At 43.7% G+C, this 21,542-nt stretch overlaps 1 protein-coding gene across 2 annotated transcripts in view; it reads right to left on the reverse strand.

Moving 5' to 3' along the window:
• RELL1 (RELT like 1) overlaps positions 1–21,542 on the reverse strand; it is a 63,035-nt gene that overhangs the window by 9,331 nt on the left and 32,162 nt on the right. For both annotated transcript variants that reach the window (XM_057728268.1, XM_057728267.1), the window contains 4 exons: positions 19,018–19,089; positions 11,706–11,763; positions 8,232–8,468; positions 4,956–5,094 (listed from right to left, as the gene is read on the reverse strand). In XM_057728268.1, the coding sequence (XP_057584251.1) occupies positions 4,959–5,094; positions 8,232–8,468; positions 11,706–11,763; positions 19,018–19,089 (503 nt within the window). In that variant the 3' untranslated portion in view covers positions 4,956–4,958. The remainder of the gene's footprint in view (positions 1–4,955; positions 5,095–8,231; positions 8,469–11,705; positions 11,764–19,017; positions 19,090–21,542) is intronic.

Here is a 21,542-nt window from a genome sequence, read left to right on the forward strand (position 1 = left end):
CCAAACTCTAATAAGTAAAAGGGAGTTAAGTATCTAAGAAGTAAAAACGGAGTCACAGTATCTAAAAGTGATGCTTGAGGAATGGGCTAATAAATAACTAGGACCCCTGAGAATGGGATGGAAGTTATTAGTAATAGTGAATAGTGAGTCTGTTATAGTAACGCTGTGCCAAGGCCAGACTTAAGAGCTATTCATATACACTGTCATTTACGTCCACCACCCCACGCTGCACCACTTTAAAGATGAAGAGCCCGAGGCTTGGTGGGGTTATGTAACTTGCTAAAAACAATTTGTAGTTAGTGGCACAGTTAAAATTAAACCTAAGCACTTTAAAACTCAGCTTTAAATCACTAAATGACTGAAATAAGAATTAACAGAGGAGCTCCAATAATCATATGATTTAAACAGATATCTGATATGCTGCGTTTTTGTCTTGTAAGTTCTGTAAACTTACCAAATCAATGTTTTCAATAAGATGCTACCATAAACTGCAAAAAGGCGTAGATAGTTCAGAAACATGTGCGAGAGAATGCTTACGACGGCATCGTTTTTAAAAGGCAAAAGCCCAATGATAATGAAGACAAGGCAGTGGCATTTGGAGGCTGAAAGCAATTTGATTTATTTAACTTTGAAGAACAAAAGCTTATTCTTCTAAGAAGAAATCAAAACACATTTTCTGTGGAAAAAAGAAACCATTTTAACTGCGTTGCCAAAATAAATCAGGCAGAGGGCAAGTTAGATCTAGCTACAAAAAAGAACTCAGGCCAAGGAGACAGGGGGAAAATAATAAAGGGGGAGTGGAGGAGAAATGCCAAATTGCAGATTTTGTGTTTTAAAAAGAGAAGGAAAGAGAGAGAGACAGAGAGAGAGATCCTAAGTCTAGTTGGTGGTATCAGCCACTGAATGTTTTTTTTAAAGAAGGAAACCTAACCAATGAGTAGATCTGCATTTGCATTTGAATATCTGAATCAGTCCTACATTAAAACAAGGCCCTCCTGTCTTGTATAAGCTACATTCCAGTGCAGATCTTCTGATTCAGCTCAGAACCAGAGATCTTCTGGGCCCAGAAGGAAAAACTTCAGGATCTCTCTTGTTGGAAAATCAAGTCATACTTCATACACCGCCCAAACATACTCTTTGGGGGGATGCGAAATATTAAGGAACCAAGCAAGAAAAATTTTCATGACCACATATTTTTACGTGTCAAAGAGTAGTCCCTTCCCTCCTTTTTCAGAGTCCATTGTCTGTTGGGCTCATCAGAGATGGTCACTCAGCAGGTCCCAACCCAAGCAGGCTCTGACCACAGGACCTGCTTTCCCTGGACCCGGCTGAGGTGAAGTCTGGGACTCCAGGAGTCAGACTGCCTGGGGTGGACCCTAAACTCTACCACATCTTGCTTGGTAACTCTAAACAAGTTGCTTCAACGCTCTGTGATTGGTGTTGCGAGGATTAAATCCGTTAAAACATGGAACATGCCTTCCAAAGCACGCCCGGTGCATAGCAGATACTCAATACGCAGCACGTATTACACTTAAATTAGTCCATGGGCATTCGTGATATTATTCTCTCTACTTTTCCATCTGTTTGAAATTTTCCATAATAAAAATTATTTTTTTAATTCCAAAATTAATTACAATTAAGTTGAAGGCTCGGAAAACACATCCCCCCTCTAAGGTCACTTATGTGCTTGTTGCACCTTTGGACAGCATCACTGAGAGCCAAAGACATGCCAGACGCTCTCCTGGCACTCGCCTTCAATCGATGAATTTAATATCCTATTTTACATTCAAGGAAACTGGGAGTAAGGGCAGTTAGGGACTATTTCCAAGCAGCGAAGCTAGGACACGAGCCCAGGTCTTCTAATCGAATCCAATGCTCTTTCACAAAATTCTGGTAGAAGATTGTGTGCTTTGCAGAGAGCATCAAATTGTAAACCAGCTAGATGTGGTCAGGATTTCAGATGACTGCATCAAATCCAGACACAGACCGAATTTGGACCAAGAAAACCAGCTGAGCAATCCCAAGTCTTTTTAACCTTCCCAGATCTTGAGTGCCTCTTTCCTGGCAGTAGTGCCAAAACCAGCCACAGCACATTAGCAAGGCTCTAATCTGGCGAAGCCTAACCAAGGATCACCTTACACTTCTTGCCTGAGGGCAAGCAGTGTCTTCTGCATGGACTGCTCCATCTCTAAACACACTGCCAGGCTAATGACTCATGCAGAACTGTCATTACAACTCTTGCTTTCTCTTTCTTTGCAGCTAAACTGGCTTACCTTAGACCTGAATAGCCACATACTTCTCTTCCCAGAAGGCAAGGCCTCATGACTTCAATCAGAATGTTTCTCTCATCTACCAAAGTCACTCAGGATTCTAATTCTCACATCTAAGGTACCATCAACTCTTTCTGCAATGATGGAAATGTTCTGTATCTGCAGTGTCCAATAAGGCAGACCCTACTCATCTATGGCTACTGAACACTTGAAATATGACTAGTACAACTGCAGAATGAAACTTTTAATTTTAATTAATTTAAATTTAAGTAGCCACAGGTGACTAGTGGCTACCATATGAGACCACCAGGTTCTAGATCATTGGTGGAAATGTTCCTTGTTCATGGATCTCGGGCTGCCCCTTCATGAGCACCCCAGGATGGCAGAAGAGTGCAGCTGGTCTTATAGTCATGTTAGGGGAAACACAGATTGAAACCACCCACCCTGGCCAGGCAGATAGTAACAATTTGCATGAGTTATTTTAAGACAGGAAATCCTGGTGAGGAACCCGGAACTAACAAGCCGCCACCAACAGGAAGAATACGGGAAAGGTCAAAAGGAGATGCCAGTCCACATGTCCTACCCACCTCCCAGAATCCTCCTCCCTGGATTCCATCCTGGCTGAGAGATTCACACACCACCGGAAAGGACCCTGAGTCAGAATGATTGGCCAGCGACAACCCGGAAACTAATCCCATCCCCATAAAACCCGAGACTTCGAGCCACGTGGCAGAGCCGTCCTCCTGGGTTCCCTGACCCTCCTGCGCTCCGCCCGGGGCGCCCCTTCCTAATAAAGTCTCTTGCTTTGTCAGCACATGTGTCTCCTTGGACAATTCATTTCTGAGTGTTGGACAAGAGCCCCCACCTCAGCCCTTCCGGCAATCGTCACAGACCTCAGTTCAAACGGGCTCCTCTTTTCAGTTATGTGATCCATAACATGTAACGTCCCCCTTCCATGCCCTGGTTTCCTCATCCATACAGCTGGCGTAATAGTATCCATCCCATTAGGAGACATCTACAATGCTGACACGTGAGTCACATCTCGGTACAACGCCCGGGAGACTAGAATACTGAACTGACAACAGTTGTTTCTGTCATTATCCTCACCTCCTTCTTCCTTTTCCCAAATTCCTCTTGGTTCCCTTCCCAAGGCACCAGCAACTGGCTTAGAAGCCAAAGGCAGACGTCTCTGCTCCACGTCTCTTCTTTAAAGAAAGCCTCTGTTGGGCTCCTCAAGTCAGGGGAAGGGCCAGCTCTTCCCGAGGGCGAAACGGCAAGAGCTGGCCGTGCTGGCACGCTATCAGAGCCCCTGCGTCTTACAGCATTCAGGAGCGTGACTCTTCCTGATGGCTTCTGGATGGTCCTCAACCCCTCTGAGCCCGGGCAGGCTATCAGAGAAACGTCACTCAAAAGCCACTCCCCCCCGGCCCCAACTCAGCCACACGGACCTCTTAAAATAGTCAGTAGCACTGACTGAGCACTTCCCATCTGGCAGGACCTGGGCTTCCCGTGTTGTTTCCCTGATGTCTCGTCGCCATCCCTCAAGGTAGGCGGCATTATTTTATTTCTCAGTGAGGAAAGTGAGGCATAAAGAGCCCAAGCACCTTGCCCAGATGCCAGTGCTAGTGAGTGGGAAACAGAGACCGGAGCCAGGCAGCAAGACTCCAAGGCTCAGGTGCAATGTTGCTGTTCCCCTGTGCCTTCTAGGACCCTGCTAGTCCCCTCCCCCTCATCCCACCTCCCCCTCACCCCGCCTCCCCCTCCATTTGTAAGTGGAGCCTCTTCTGCCTCAACATTCAGGCTCTGACTGTTGCACTGGAACAGTCACTCAGGAGCTGGTCACTCCTGAGTCCTCACACTCATCCTTTTACATATAATAAGTAACAGGAAAGGGATGAATGGGACTCAGGCCAGAACAGAGAGCAAAGAAGAAGATAAAAGCTAAGCCAATATCAAATTATCACAGGCCTTTTTTTTTTCTTAAACACAATATCTTTCAACGTTAAAACTGCCAAACTTCAAGAAGCGTTCACGTGTGCTTTTAAATTGCTTCAAAATATTTGGTGGAAAGCGTAATATTTCTACTGCGGGTATTTTAGAACGGTGACACATCAAAGAAAACTGGTTTCCAACTCAAAGGAAAAAGCATTGCTCTGCTTGCTCGAGCCTTTTTTCAAGTCACGGTTTACCTAGAAATGATGACAAGATTATATTTCATTTGGCCTGTGTGGTATTTTTTAAAAGATTTTTAACAAGCTGCCAACATTTAAAAACCTGGTGATGTCACGTGTAAAAATGTCTAGATTTCCACCTTTTTTTGCATAAGATCTAGCCACACTAAGTGCCTCCTGCCTTGTGGTAATGCAAACCTTAACAGATGGGTTACGTGATTTCTAGTTTGCTCCAATCCCCACCACTCCACATGGCCTTGTAAGTAATCCTCCCCCCTCATTATCATGCAGGCCAAGTCCCTGGAGGCACCTGTGCTGGTGGGCTTTCCACAAAAAGCTCTGGGCAGCCAAGTGATGGTGTTCAGTGCCCGACAGCCCTACCAGCTCCAGGAAAGCACTTCTCATTTCCCTGCCAAGTCACTCCCATACTACCACAGACCCCAGGGAGGGCTCTTGGCACCTTCTCCCCACCATGTACCATCCCACCCCCAAGGGCGCTACAACTTCAACTTACCTGCTAGTCTGTGCCACTTCGCTCTCTCTTCACAGGTGTCGCAGGCACCTCCCCGTTGACGCTGTCGGTCCCACTAACTGACATTAAACTTCTCCGCTCCTTCTGATTTGACTTCGGTTCCACTTTTGTAACTCTAAACCTGAGCAGGGGAAAGAGCAGATATGATGGGCTTTGCTCTTCCACTGAACAAGAATCATGAATGAACTAAAAATCATCCACCTGGAGGATTCCAAGCAAACTCAACCAGAAGTTAGGAGAGCAATGAAAATCACCATATTCACATATACACACTACTACATATAAAATAGATAACCAACAAGGACCTACTGTATAGCACAGGGAACTCTACTCAATATTTTGTAACTACCTATAAGGGAAAAGAATCTGAAAAAGAATAAATATATATTAATGTATATATAGCTGAATCACTGTGCTGTACACCTGAAACTAACATGACATTGTCAATCACCTACACTTCCATAAGAAATTTTTTAAAAAGAAAAGAAAATCACCATATTCAACAGGAGGGACCGTCCCACACAGCAAGGCCCCCTGTCCCCTGCCACACATCCCAGCTGATGTTCGCTCAACACATCACAGACTCTGCTGCACAGTTTACAGAGCATGGGAAATGCACTAAGAAACACCGGTACTCACATACGAAACAGCCTCAGAGCTGTGGTTTCTAACAAGGACCTGGGCTTTAACGTCAGTTGTTTTATCCACAGGAGGCGTGATAAAAGCCCGACTAGTCTCCAAGTCAGATGTTCACTAGGAAACTGATTTCTCAAACTTCACCCAGCAGAGGCTCTATCTCTACACACAGGGCCCCAAACACACATTTATCAGCATTAGTTGTTGGCAGGGTTTTTGTGATCTGCTTGGGTTTTGTCTGGTTTTTTGTGGGTTTTTTTTGTTTTTTTTGTTTTTAAAGCAAATTTGGGTTTTCATTAAGGATTAAGGAATTTAAGAAAGAGATTTTCCTCAAGAATTAAGAAAAGTTAAAGAAATTTACTCAATTGGACTGCTTTTCTCATCCATTACCATCAATACCCTAAAGTCTTTCATAATATTTCTCTCTAGTCTTGGCTTTCATTTCCCTCAAAACCATCTAAAATAAATTCTCCTTCTTTGTCCAACATGAGCTCACCCACCAGAAGTAGGAAGGAGACTCTGAAGGAATGAATGAAGAATTGGGAAAAAGCTGTCACCACAAACCCATTCAGTCAAACTGTAAGACTCTCTTTAAGCAGCACTTGCTGAAAAATAGCCTGGACTCATTCAACATTCATAGTATTTATTCTACCTCCAAGATGGAGAGGTGGACTGGGGGCACTTAAAAAAGCCAAGTTGAATCTGAGTTGAAAGTTTCAGCAAGGTTTTTTTTTTAAAGCAAACAAAATACACTTTGTCCAAACAAGTTACAGATTTTCACCTCATTCCACATTCATAAGTTCCCATGACTCTGCTCTGAATAAAACAGTGTGGTCATGAGCTGCACTGTTTTTCTGTAAGTGGCAAAGAGCCCTGGAATCTTCCCCTTGTTGCTTGTGCAACACATGATGAAACTCAATGGAATTCAAACAACAATAATAATAATACCCAACAATTCTTGAGTGTATAATAAGCACCAAAAACTGGTCTAAGACCTTTACATGAGTCATCTTATTTAGTCTTCACAGCAACTCAATAAGGTGAGTATTGCTATCATCCTCAATTTATAGAGGGGGAAACTGAGGCACAGAGAGACATAACAGTTTGTAAGGAGTGGTGCCCAGACTCAAATGAGGGTGATTCAGTGACTCCAGGCTACTCTTCCCAGAGTTCGTCAGTAGAGAAAGAAGGATCACGTAGGCAACACTGTCAGCTTTTGCTCAGGGCTTCCCCAGTCTGGCTCCAGCATGCATACTCTAGACCATCACTCGCTACTGCCTTTGCAAATGCAGCATTAGCCTTGCAGGTCCTGCAAGAGGCTCAAAATCAATCAAAACTACTCTGCATAGAGTATCGTCACACTGAGTCATCACTTGACCTGCAAGACCTCCACATCATACACGGGTCACAAGTAAACGGAACTTTAGGACTGGGAAACCAGGACTCAGAAGACGTGAGCGAAAAGAATGCGTCCCAGGAGTCCGCATGGATCTTACACAGTAGAGGCTGGAGAGCAGTGGACCAGCTCCATCTCTTCCCTTCTCCCTGGCCCCAGGCTGGACGACATTTCCCACCTCCCTGGCCATTAAGGTGTGGCCAAGTGACTGAGCTCCAGCCAGAGGAATGTGAGCAAGAACGAAATGTGCCACTTCAGGCCCATCTTGTTAAAAACCTCTTGTGAACCGTCCTCTGCGTACTTCTCCTGCTGGCACCCCTGGCAGAGGCACAAGGTGGAAGGGACCTGGGGCTCTGGGCGACTGCTTGAAGAACCACCACTGATCTTTTGATTTCCACAAGTGAAATATAAACTTCTATCCTGTAATAGTTGAGATTTGGGCTTTATCTGTTAGAGCAAGTGTGATGGTTACTTTTGTGTGTCGACTTGACCGGGCTAAGGGCTGCCCAGAGAGGTGGTCAAACATTATTTCTGGGTGTGTCTGTTAGGGCACCTGCAGAAGAGATTAGCATTTGAATTGGTAGATGGAGTAACGAAGATCACCCTCACCAAAGAGAATGGGCATCATCCAATCCCTTGAGGGCCTGACTAGAACAAAAAGGCAGAGGAAGACTGAATTTGCTCTTTTTACTTGAGCTGACACATCCCTCTTCTTTTGCCATCAGACATGAGCATTCCTGGTTCCTAGGCCTTCAGACTGGCACCAGGACTAACACCGTTGGCTCCCCTGGTTCTCAGGCCTCTGGACTTGGACTGAATTACCACAAGCTTTCCTGGTTCTCCAGCGTGCAGACAGAAGATTGTGGGGCTTCTTGGCCTGCATAATCGTGTGAGCTAATTCCCATAATAAATGTCCTCGTGTGTGTGTGTGTGTGTGTGTGTGTGTGTGTATCTTATTGATTCTGCTTCTCTGGAGAACCCTAACACAGCAAGTAATTAGTCTGTTACCTTAATTTAATACATCTCACATCTGATCACACAGTAGTCACCTCTTAGAATTCTTCTGCTGTTGGAAAAATGCAGGACTCAGACCAGAAAACATCAACGAAGCCCAGAGACAGGACTTAAGCCAGGCTCAGGAGAACACACTCTACACTTAACGCCTGTACAGATCCACACAGCACAGTAACCGTATTACACAAACCCAAAGCACCCCGAGGACTCACCTGCCCACAGAGAGGACAGTGACTTCTCCCTGGCGCCTTGAGCGACCCTCTTTGGACTTGTTGGTGGGTTTTATGAAGTGCCACCGCTTGTGCCGACATCGATGACACACGTCCCTCTCGACAACGCCACCCACCGTGTGCAGATGGTGGCCGCAGATGTGCTTCCCTGGGGTGCCCCCTGGCGACAAGGGCCCAGGGCTCACAGGCGGGCTCCCAGGAGTGCTGGGGGTCACCGGGCTAGGGTGGAGGCAAAAGGAAAAGGTTGGACTGGTTACTTAAAAGAAATGCCAGCTAAGGCATTCTCTCCCCCTGCAATGGAAGAAGCAGGTTTAAATCAAAAGAAAAAAAGGCCTCTTCCAATTACACGTACGGGCTTTGTGAACTGATCTCAAGCAGCAGGTACTCAGCTTTTACGACTATACAGTGACAGCTTGTTTTAAATAGTAATAATGTGATGTATCACTTCTAGTATGGAATTAACTGGCTGGAAATAAACCACTGCTTCTTCCTTTTATTTAAATTTACTTTATTTATTTATTTTATTGGCTGTGTTGGGTCTCCTTTGCTGTGCGTGGGCTTTCTTTTTGGTTGCGGTGAGTGGGGGCTACTCTTTGTTGTGGTGCGTGGGCTCCTCATTGCCCTGGCTTCTCTTGTTGTGGAGCACGGGCACTAGGTGCATGGACTTCAGTAGTTGCAGCACATGGGCTCGACAGTTGTGGCTCATGGGCTCTAAAGCACAGGCTCAATAGTTGTGGCGCACGGGCTTAGTTGCTCCGCGGCATGTGGGATCTTCCTGGAGCAGGGATCGAACCGTGTGCCCTGCATTGGCAGGCGGATTCTCAACCACTGTGCCACCTAGGAAGCCCCAAACCACTGCTTCTTAATGATGGTGCACTGTTTGTCTTTCAAGTATCAGCTTTCCTTCCAAATGGCCGATCTCCCTTCTCATGCAATCTAATTTCATGCAAACTAACGTCTCACACATACCCAAGTGTCTCCTAGATCTCTAGGCAAAGAGATGCCCTGAATATATGTGCCCCAGAGGAGAGACAAACAAATTCCAATCAAATTATCGGATGATTTAAGATAGAATATTTGATCCAACCTGACTATTGTGTCAAAGGAAGAAAGCTTTTAGGTCAAGATATCAAATGTGACGCTCAAAAGAGATATTGATAATGGTAATAATAAAAATAGCTAACAAAGCAGTCTGTGCACTTGATATATATTAATTCAACTGATCTTTACAAAACCTTGAGGTAGGTATTATTAATTTCCTCATTTTAAAACCAAGGACACGGAGCCTCAGAGCAGTTACGGTCACACAGCTAGTAAGTGACAGCTCTGAGATCCAACTCCAGAAAGACTAAATCTAGAAACCATGATCTTAACCATCATGCTACAGTGCTTCAGAAATAAGGGAGATCACTTTGATAACCTGGAAGAAACTCAGTCAGAGCATCCAAAATATAAAAATCAGAAGTATACAGCTCAGATGCTGGCTGCTTTCAAAAGGCACATGTCAAGGCTCTGGCCTACTAGGAAAGGAGAAACTAAGACAGGACAGGGCCAGCCTGACCGGGAATCAGCCCTCTGACATGGTGTAGGTGGGTGTGGGCAGGGCCGCACATCACAGCAGAGCCTGACTCCTGAGACAGGGCCAAAAGCCCCAAAGGCACATGGAAGTCTCATGAGACCATAAACCAGCCTTTATGCTACTGATAACCAGCCCACTCATCCACTTCGAAAGGAATGTGCCTGATTGAAGAGATAGTCTCAAATACCACAGTGAGCCAGAAGTCTCCTGGTGTTTGTTAGGGATGCTTTGTAGATTGTTAAAATAAAAACACACAACTTCAGCTCTTTGAGGTAAAACAATGTCAACATCACATATTAGGAGATTAAATTTGAAACTTTAACAACATTCATTCAACAAACGTTTATCTGGTACAGGCTGTGCACAAAACCCAATGACAGGGACTACAGGATGTCCCAAGATGACTGAGGCAGGGACTTCCCTGGTTGCGCAGTGGTTAAGACTCCATCTGCCAATGCAGGGGACACAGATTCGATCCCTGGGAAGATCCCACATGCTATGGAGCACTAAGCCCATGCGCCACAACTACTGAGCCCACATGCCACAACTACTGAAACCCGCCTGCCTAGAGCCCGTGCTCCACAACGAGAGAAGCCACCTCAATGAGAAGCCCGTGCACTGCAAAGAAGAGTAGCCCCCACTTGCTGCAACTAGAGAAAGCACGCGCAGCAATGAAGACCCAAAACAGCCAAAAGTAAATAAATAAATAAATTTATTTAAAAAAAAAAAAGATGACAGGCAAATATTCAATGAGGTGACATGGTCCTAACATAAGGAGTCTGTCATCAGGGCTGGAATGTGGTGGAAACCACAGCTCATATGTCTCTATAAACTATCCCATCAGAGCTCCTTTCCCTGGCCTTCCTGCACTGAGTCACCTCGCTAAATGCAGATCTAACGTGGCCAGTTTGACAAATATGTGTGAAATAGCTAAGATGTGCTGGGTGCACCACCCACAGGGTGGGCAGAAAAAGGTCCAAACTCCTTGCCATGTCACTGGGACCTAAGCTGCCTTCCTGGCCCTTCTTGCTTCTGTCCATAGCACGCGCTCGGGCCACCCCAGACTGAACCTTCCCAGGGGCTTCCCACACTTTCACTCTCCCAGGCCTTTTGTCCTGGACTTTCTCCGCCTACGCGCACCCCCTGCCTCTTGTCTCCACTCCCCACTAGACTGAGGCCTCCGTGGCCTCAGTCTCCGGCATCACGCCCAGCACACAGCAGGCACTTAATAAGCGCTCCTTGAAGCATGAAAAATTACACAGAAATACAGTTACCTGGAATTAAATAGGAAGGACTGTGATACTCTACAACCCATAACCTAAAACTGGTAATACAAAAACAGAACTTAACAGGTGCCCTCAAACCAGCCTGATTTTCCACTTAATCATCACTGTCCACGGACATCTTCTGATGACCAAGGCGGTCGGTATTCCTTACAATACGCCAGTTAAGTTGGTACAGTGCTTTTCTCCAGTTTACAGACGACAGAACTTGAGCTCAGAGTGGTCGGTTAACTTGCCCAAGAAGAGGGGCTCCATGGTGGCGGACGTGAAACTCACCCGGGTCCCCGATTCCAGGGCTGCTCCGTCCTCCCGTCACTGTTCCTAACAGAGCTGCTCTCAGCCAGGAGTGACTTCAGCCCCAGGGGATACTGACAGCGTGTGGAGACATTCTTAAATGTCACACAGCAGGAGAAAGGGACAGTGGCCTCCAGTAAGCGGAGGCCAGGAATGATGTTAAATGCCCCACGAGGCACAGGGCAGTTCCCCACGGCAAAGCGTTCCCTGGCCCAAATGTCAACAGTGCCAAAGCAGAGAAACCTGCTCTAGCAGAGAAACGAAAACAGAAGCCCCGTAAAATCGAGGAAAAGCACTCACCTTTCAGGATCACACAGGCTGTTGTCCGCTACCATTGCCTTTAAAACATCAGCATTTGCTAAGGAAAAAAAAAAAGTAAAGAATTAAAATGGGATAAACAGATGAGTGATCACAGAATTACTGTATCAGAAAAAACTGTTGGAGGATGCCTGAGTTCCTCCAATTCACAGACGAGGCCCTGGAGCCCCAGAGAAGGGAGGGTCTTTCCCAACGAAAGCCCAGATGTGGCACCATCTTGCTGATAATTTTCACCACGCAGGAATTTAGTGAAAGTGACAGAGAACCTATGCAAAGCAAAGCAGACCCACTCCAGAGCTTTGTTTCCTACACGTCATTAGCAATATAACAGAAGACATTTCTTTCTCCCCTTCTCAAAGCAAAGGGAAACTAAATTTAACTCTGCTACATAAGTCATGAAATGTATGTCTCAAGAGACCTATATTCTAATAACTTGTAGGTGCTCAAAGAATTAGCCCTAAATTCTGGATACCCATGTAGTATCAAGTCTATCCCACACAAAATCTGGGATGTGAGAGGGTTAATTTTCCAGGTGGGCCGTTCAGCTTAGCTCTGCTTAAGGACCAAACAACACCTTAACTCTAGCCAGATATCTTTAAATTTTAAATGTTGGTCATACACATCAGTTAAATTAGACTTCTAATGTTAATTTTTTTTTTTTAAATCCTAATTTGTAGGTGAGGCCTAGACTGTCAACTACAGCAAACTGAATCTAAGCTTCTTGGGTGCCTACCCCAGCCCCATGCACAGACACACATGCTCTTTTTGTCCTTTGTAGGGTGTCAAGTCTTAGGGATAAAACAGTGAAGTGGATGGTCAAGTTCCTCTTGGATAGTTCCTGGCAAGGCCAGATGTTATGACTAACTCCTGACCCATTCCCACTGATTTTTAAAGCACCGTTCACAGGACTAACCGCGACAACTTCCTTAGAGATGAAACAATAAAAAATCACCATTTACCACGTGAGCTAACACCAGCATTGAACATCTCAAATGATATCCCGAGAGGAGGAAGCTTAACTCTAATTTCAACAATGCTGCTTTTAAGTATTAACAGTTAAATGTGTATCCAGTGTTTCTCAACTCTTTTTCATTATTGCTCCACCCAGCAGCCTTTTTTGGGCATTTTTTTTTCCCCTAATCACCCTCCCATGAAACTATAATACTGCAGATACATTGGGCTGGCCAAAAAGTTCGTTCAGGTTTTTCCATCAGCTCTCACAGAAAAACCCGAACGAAGTTTTTGGCCAACCCAATACATCTGTTTATGTAATATATGCCTATCTGTGTTTTACATATAAAGTATTGATAGTAAGGGGTTTTTTTTTTGCCCCCACAATCTCATTTTCTCCCCTTCACAACCTTGCAAACTCATGGGGTTTTTGAAGAAATATTAACAGAGCATACCACCCTTTTCAAAAAGAAATATTTCCTTTGCCTTTCATGACTGTCTGTGAAGATGCACAGATGCATTTCCAAACACAAGTTTTGATCTAAACAAGACTTCTCATTCCCAAAAAAGTACTGAAATGCATCAGTAGTATCTTCTCCCACACGACAAAAAAGGCACATTACACCCTGTAAGATAAATTTAAGTAACACTGATCATTTTCCTTTTCACTAATACTAAGAATTCAGAAAAATATTTTTCTTTCAGATAAAGAGTTTAGGGAATACACAATAATTTGCCAGTTGACACTTATATTCTGCCATCATTTACTAAACTTCAAAACTATGAACAGAAAAGAGGGAAAAGAACAACAAAAAAAGGTATGAAAACAAAAATAACACTAATAGCATTCACTTATAAGAATGAGCTTTTCAAAAACAAAACTTTAAAGAGTCACCTGAGAAAATCAATCACCTGCTAAATGATGACCTGTGTTAGAAACATCAAATTATAAAATGCTCCCAGGAAGATTATTAAAACATATTAAAATCATTACTAAAACTTGTTTTTATAGGCTTGTGTTGTTTCTCATGTATTCATGTATTCCTGTATCTCACGCTTGTTTCTAAGAAACAATAGTAACCAACCCCTTCATTTGCTATGAGCGATGCTTTAAGAGTAGACTCAAGTTTTCATGCAAATATCATTCATACACATTGAGGGTGGGTATGTGGGACCAACACACACATACACCTGCACATACGCCCTCATCTCTAGCCTACCCTCCAATCTATACCAGGGAGTGAACTTCAGGAAAGTATCCGTTGGGAAGATTTTTGGTTTCCTGTGATGAGAAAACTCTCACATAATACCACCATTAGCACATAAACACACGCTTTAATTTGGTGGTAAAATTACTATAAAAGAGCAATAATCCAATTAAGTTCCATTGAATATATATCTCCTCCTTGTTGATTACTCATTTCATTCCAATAAGCTGCAAAAGATGGTTTCCCTACACTTGTCGGCATTCTGTCCAACTATACTTCCCTCCACGGGTATCCAAAGGATGGGAGGAGTCAGTTATAGAGCAAGCAACACCTGTCCAGGACAGGGGAAATTTTCTAGTGGGGAGTAATTTCCAGAAACTGCTTCCTCTCTTCTTTCCTGAATTCCTGCCTGATCATATGCACAGAGCAGTCAAAATCAGACAGAAAAAATGCCCTGTTTTCTCTCCCATCATTATTCTCTTCAAAGTTTTCCCTTACATTCAAGGCAAGATCTTGGTATGTGTCAGTCACTGGCTAAAAGCTTTACAGACCCTACCATGTTCGACTCTCCCCAAGAGGGGGGAGAGTTATCATCCCCATTTTACAGATAGACACGGAGGCCTAAAGACTGTAACTGACTGGCCAGAGTCCCACAGCTAGAAACAGAACTAGACACAGACCTAGATACAAACCCTGGTCTATCTGACTCTAGAGGGGGTGATTATTACCCTGAACCGCCCCTCCCGACTCCTTCAATGTCCGAGGGTCTACCTAACTGATGAGCAGTTTAACATCCCGACTCCTTCAATGTCTGAGGGTCTACCTAACTGATGAGCAGTTTAACATCCCGACTCCTTCAATGTCCGAGGGTCTACCTAACTGATGAGCAGTTTAACAGTGCACAGGATGTCTGCGTATCGTTACAGCTAGTTTCAGAGATCTGCTCACTAATGATGGTAGTTTATGAAGGACTCCTTTTGGCCATCAGACAACTGAGTCCCAAGGTAAGAATTTCACCGCGGGATCCCTGTCCTCTGCCACAACCGGAAATCCTGCAGAGTAAGCACAATACTCTCAACTGTTGCTATTTTCAGACAGTGTCAGGGCCTGGCAGAGAAGCTCAGCTGTGGAGTTGCAGGTACTTTCTAAACTTCCATACAGTGGCCACCCAAACACGCTTCAATTCAGCTCTATTTAGAAAGGATTAGGGATTGGGGGAAAATAATGGGTGTGCAGGTCAGCCAGTAAATCCATCCTTCAAGAGATATTTATCTAAGCGAAACCTGATTTGCAACATTCAAGACATGACAGGTTTAAACCATAAACAAGAATGTCACCACGAGTACAGGTGAAATACTACCCCATTAGCCAAATTAAAAATGCAAAGCAGAAAACGAGTCATATATCATGACTGCAAACGTTTTAAAATATGTAACTATAGACAAAGAAAACCTAAATAAAGCTGGGAAAATGGTAATGGTTTGTACTCAATTTTACTCCTTTTTTTTTTTCAATGTTTAAAGAAAAATTATGTTACAGTGTGCTGACAATTTAAAAAAAAAAAAAAGTTCAATTAACCTCAACAGGGAGGTCTAACTTGATTTTAAGTTCAGTCTGCTAATGACAAAGAAAAGAAAAATACATTTTGTTCTATAGAGAATTTAGAACAAAGGCAAACTAAAAAAAGCTAGGTTATAAACTGGTAAGAGATCCAAGCATGTGTCTAATCCCCCAGCTGTGGTTTTGGCACAGGCTGGAAGCGAGAGAGGACCATGGCTAGAAAAGGGGTGTCCAGTGAGATCAGATGTCTTCTGGTGGCTAAGGAGAACCAGGGCCACACGAAGGATCAGCGCCCCCAGCCCTCCTCACAGGTCACTGGAGAAATCACAGGCACACAGGTGAAGACCCTGACAGGGAAGAGGGTAGAGAATAAGAAAGACAGAAGGGAAAGAACTGCAGAGCAGAGGAGAAAGAATGGAATCGGCGCCGTGGTAGTATTCCAGCATACCTACTGGCAATCAAGGCAGCAGAAACCAAAAACCTTTCCTTTTCTGAAAGGAAAAGGACATTAATTAAAAAAGAAAAGAACAGCCCTATAGTCTACAAGTGTAGGAGGTGAGGAAATTATATAGTCTGCTTGCTCCAGGAACCCAAAGGCTTCCCGTCTGCTGTAATTAGGAGAAGGGGCCCACCCACTGCTGGCAACATCCTGCCACATGCCGGCTTTGTGACCCTGGGTAAATTTCTTACGCTCTGGGCCTCTGTTTGCTCATCTGCAAAATGGGGTCCAAACGATCCTCATAAGATAGTTTGGAGAATTTAATGAGTTAATGTTTAGGAGTTCTATAAAACACCCCAGCTGTATACCTTATCTCTCTGAAAGGAAGAAGTTTATCATCCCTCTTTCCTGCTACCAGGAAAGAGGCAGTGACAACACGTGGGTTAAGTACAGACTCTGCATCAGATGCTAGAGTTGAAATCTCAGCTCTGCTACTTACAGCAGGGTGACGTTGGCAAGTTAGTTAAGTGCTGTGGGCCTCCATTTCTCAAGTGTAAGTTGGAAATGAAGTATCTGAATCACAGGCTTCCCAGAAAGCCCTCAGAACAAGCCTGGCACACAGTAAGCACTCAGTGTCTACAATGAAGCCATACACAAGAACTTCAGCCCCCAGGAAAGTTTTCACAGCTGACTTATTTCCACCAATTCACCTGGCAGTAACCCCCTCCCTCATGCAGCACTCCCTAATTCAGCAGCTGCTGCAGCTCTCAGAAGTCCAGGTCCCAAAGGTCTCCAAGCTCCCCAAAGCCCTGAAGGCAGTTTCAAACACACAAGGCACAGGAGCAAGGAAGGGCCGTCCACACCTTACTCTGCCCACCTTTGTAATGGCTGGAGCTTCTATACCAAGAACATATTTGTGTATTTCTTATGCAAATTAAAATCCACTTTTTTATGTAAAAGAAATATGAACCACTGAGTCCTCAAGAATACCATCACCAAATACTGTTCCCTGAAGGAAGGTCTTTAGAAAACAGATATCAAATCCATGTGATCACCGTCTTTTTTTGTTATTTTAAACACCATATTATTGAGTTTGGTTATCTGGTTTCCCATCCTGTAGAAACTGAAAGCTACAAAGTAGAAGAGAGGCAGGCACTGTTGTATAGATAAAAGAGACCCAGGTAGGGTCGGGCTGCTCCTTAACCATATGACCAACCACTTGGAGTCTTCCTTTCTTCACCTGTAAAATGGGTATAATAATATCAACTACAGAGGAATATTCTGAGGATTAGCTTATACACATAACGCACCTAGATCTATGCCAAATACAGGCCACTCTGTAAAGAACAGTGAAACGTATGCTGAGCCATGTGAAACTGCTGCTTCCCTAAGTCAGAAAAACTGACCAACAGCCTGGGCCCGGCAGGCACTCCAGGTGATAGAGAGGATATAGGGGCAGAGGATCCCCGGGGAGGGCCTGGGGATAGAAGAGCAGATATCTCCCGAGCAGTGCGGAGGTATTTCAACTTTCAGACAAATGCCTCAGGTGCGTCAGTGCTCACTGCATGAGTCAGCATCGACCACAGCACAGACAGAGCCCTACTTTTAAATCCTCATGAGAATTCAAAGTATGGGGACCTGAGGCTATTTGGTGTGTCGACTAAAAAAATAATGCACAATCTGAAAGTTGAGAGGTTGTATTTAACTCAGTGGGCAAATCTGAGGACCTAAGCCTGGGACACAGCATCTCAAATAACTCTGAGGGACTGCTCTGGAGAGGCAAGGGAGGGAGCCAGGATATACAGGGGTTTTGCAACAAAGACCAGGTAGTTGGAACATCAAAAGATTACTATTAAAGACAACCAGACATCTCAAGCTAAGGAATTTTGCACTTTTCTACGTATGGGAAGATGCAAGAGTCTGGGCTCACTGAAGTCACTCCTTTGATACGCACCTCAGCTATCTGGGGCCAGCATCCTGTGCTCTCTGAGTCTCCCGAGGGTGCACCCCTGGGGCGGCTGTAATGTGATGGCTTGATGGCTACATCCTTTGTTTACTGATATGACAGGTGACATTTTTAGTTCACAGGTATGTGGGAAGGAGCAGGGCATCAACAAATCGCCAGTGCTTCAGAACAATGACCCTGACTTATCTAATCAAGATTAAACTAATACTGATTAGTTTCCAAAGATGAGGTTTAGAATACATTTCAGAAGGGAAAAAAAATGCTTTAAGCCATAAAGGTTACACTTTTTACAAGTTTTACCACTTAAGAATAGATCACAGAATTGGCAAATCCACAGAGACAGAAAGCAGAGGAGGGGCTGCCAGAGAATGGAGGAGAAGGGGATGGAGATTGGGGAGTGACTGCTTAGTGGGTACAGAGTCTGGGATGATGAAGAAGCTCTGGAACTAGACAGTGGCGATGGTTGTACATTACCGTGAGTGTACTTAAGGCCAACGAATTCTACATTTTAAAATGGGTTTAGGGACTTCCCTGGTGGTCCAGTGGTTAAGACTTCACTTTCCAATGCAGGGGATGCAGGTTCAATCCCTGGCTGGGGAGCTAAGATCCCACATGCCTTGGGGCCAAAAAACCAAAAACATAAAACAGAAGCAATATTGTAATAAATTCAATAAAGACTTTAAGAAATGCATAAAAAAATAAAATAAAAATAAAATGGGTATCACGGTACATTTTATGTTATGTGTATTTTACCACAATATTTTTAAAAGCACAAAAAAAACATAGATAATATTCAAGTGCTTATTATACCAAACACTTTATATGCAATATGTCACAACAATGTTATGAGGTAAATACTATTTTAGAGGAGGAAAGTGAGACTCCATGAAGTAATATGACTCCAAGCAGATCGAGGTGAGGCCAGGATTAAAAGGCAAGCCTCCAGGGCTGACGCTGGCTGCAACACTCAGACTGACTGACTCTTAGAAAATGCCTCTGTGAAACTCTCCTGGTCGGATCATGCTGGCAGCTGAGCTACTTGTGGGTTTAGGTAAAAGGTGCCAATAACTTCAGAAACATCGACAAGAGAAATCATACAGTTCATGACTCTTTGAAGCAGGTTTTTAAAAAAACATATGAATACTGAATTAAACACTGAAATAGCCATACCTTCATTTTTCATGATGTATTGGACAATTTGCCCTACGGTGTCACTATTTTCATTTACAGTATCGTTCAGCTCTGAAAGAGAAAGGGGAGGGGAGGACAGGTTACAATTGGCCACCTGCATCAGCTCAAAGACGTGCAGTTTTAGAGCCCAAGACCTCTCTGAACAGTCTCCAGAAAGCTCAGCTGATCACACATGGTGCTAAGAGCTCTGCTTTCTTCCTTCAGTCCCAAGCTGCCTGACCAAAAGGACACAGAGACTTCTTCAGCATATAAGCATAAAAAGTATCAGAGGTGTCCAACGATCTCTTCTCAAGTCCAAACACACACTCGTTTCCAAGACAATTCCATGTCTATATCAGTCCTTACAACTATTATTTCTCTCTCATCATTTTGTTAAACCCTTAGGGGAAATGCAAAGAAAAAAGATAATTAAAAGAAAAACATCTTGGATTTTATTTTGATTGCAGTTGTACTACATAAATTTAGAACATTAATTTATTTCTTAAATTGGGTAATTATTCATCTGCGTTTTTACAAGACTCTTCTTTTAAATGTACTTCCAAATGATCTAAATGTTGGCCGCAGTTAATTGCCTACAAACTCAGTTTACCTTGAGAGACTCTGTATATGGGATAGTCTTTGAAAAAAAAAAAAAGCAAAAAGCAAACCTCCACTCTGAAACCAATCCTTATAACTTGCTTCCATAACACAAGAAGGAAGAGGGAGGGTTGACCCAGCTCACAAAGAATGAATCAAGGGGTGCAGTGTCCTATCCGTGTATCTGGAAAACGGTCTTGTCCATCCAAGCCGCTTCCTCCTCGTGAATCCGCGCGTATTTGGTTGGATGCGCACATGCTGATGGCTAAGCCAACCGACAGAGCATCTCCGAGGAAGGAGGGGGAGGTCCTGCTTTCTGTTGACAAACACTCAGCCTTGGTTTGCTCATAAGCTCGCCCATGACTCATCATGCAACCGTTCTCTCTCTCTGGCTCAAAGGTCAGTGGGGGTGGGAAAAACCAACAGGCTTGCAAGCTGGCAAGGAATGAGGGCGCTCCCCCACTCCGCCCTTGGGGCCTGCTTGAAGGCGGACCTACTCCAAATGCCACTTTTCGGCAATTATTGCCCTTTGAGAGGCTGAAAGAGATAAGGAGAGTTACCTACTATTCCCCAAGGCCCTAAAGGATGGTTAGAAAGTGCATCTGTGGAGAAAACAGGACTTCATTTCAGCATTTTCCAAACACAATGCAGCAACTCCACGTCAAGAGGAACAGCTGAGACACTCTGAAATCAATACGAAGGCAGCAGCTCTTGCCATATTTTCACTGCTCTGTTCACACCATCATTCACTAATAAACATAAACTCTAAACTCACAGATTTAAGATAGAACTCCTCCAGCAAAAGTAACAGCGCAAAAATGGTGAGACCTCTCCAGTTTTCCCATCGTTCTTATTGGAACCTATTCAATAACAATAGTGAGGATTGATATTAAATCCTTGAGCAGCTGTTTGTGACAAACACCAAATGTATATTCTCTCTAAATTTCACAATAATCTTGCAAGGTGGAGATTACGGTCCTCATTCAAGGTGAATTAAAATTTTAATTAAGTTAGTATTACATTAATGAAATTAAATTTAAGTTAAATCATACATAGCAATGATTCAGAGCGTATAAAACTTGCCCAAGGCCACAGGCAAATACGAGTAAATGATTTAGCAGGTATTTAAAAAAGCAAGGTTTCTAACTCTAGGTGTGCTTCCTGTGAAATCTACAGTGACACCACACCACACCATCTGCCTTTAAGATGGATCATTTTATAAAAGTGTTGGCGAGGATGTGAGAAAAGGGAACACTTCTGCACGGTTGCTGGGAATGTAAATTGGTGCAGCCACTGTGGAAAACAATGTAGAGGGTCCTCAAAAAATTAAAAATAGATCTACCATATGATCCAGCAATTCCATTTCTGGGTATATTCCCAAAGGAAATGAAAACAGGATCTCAAAGATATATATGCACGCCCATGTTTATTGCAGAATTATCATAATAGCCAAGATATGGAAACAACCTAACTGCCCATCAAGGAACGAATGGATAGAGGAGATGTGAGATAGATAGATATATACAAAATGGAATATTATTCAGCCACGAGAAAGGAGGACATCCTGCCATTCTGACAACACAGATGAACTCTGAGCACATTATGCTTAATGAAATAAATCACATACAGAAAAAGACAAGTACTGTATGTTATCACTTATACGTGGAATCTAAAAAAGCCAAAGTTGTAAAAATAGAGAATAAAATGGTGGTTACCAGGGTGTAAGAGATGGGGAGATAGTGAAATGGAGCAGGGCCGTATGGGCTATGCCTTCCATGTCCTCTACCTGCCTTTTGCCTGTGGAAAAAACTTTAGCCAAAGAATAAGTTTAATCAGAGACGTGAGAAAATGCAGAAGCAGACAAAAGCAGTCAAATAGGACAAAACAATAATAGTTTAGTCACTAAGCAAAGTCAAACTAAAGCAAGG

Source organism: Hippopotamus amphibius, chromosome 3 (assembly GCF_030028045.1).
Source record: "Hippopotamus amphibius kiboko isolate mHipAmp2 chromosome 3, mHipAmp2.hap2, whole genome shotgun sequence".
NCBI classification, from domain to species: Eukaryota; Metazoa; Chordata; class Mammalia; order Artiodactyla; family Hippopotamidae; genus Hippopotamus; species Hippopotamus amphibius.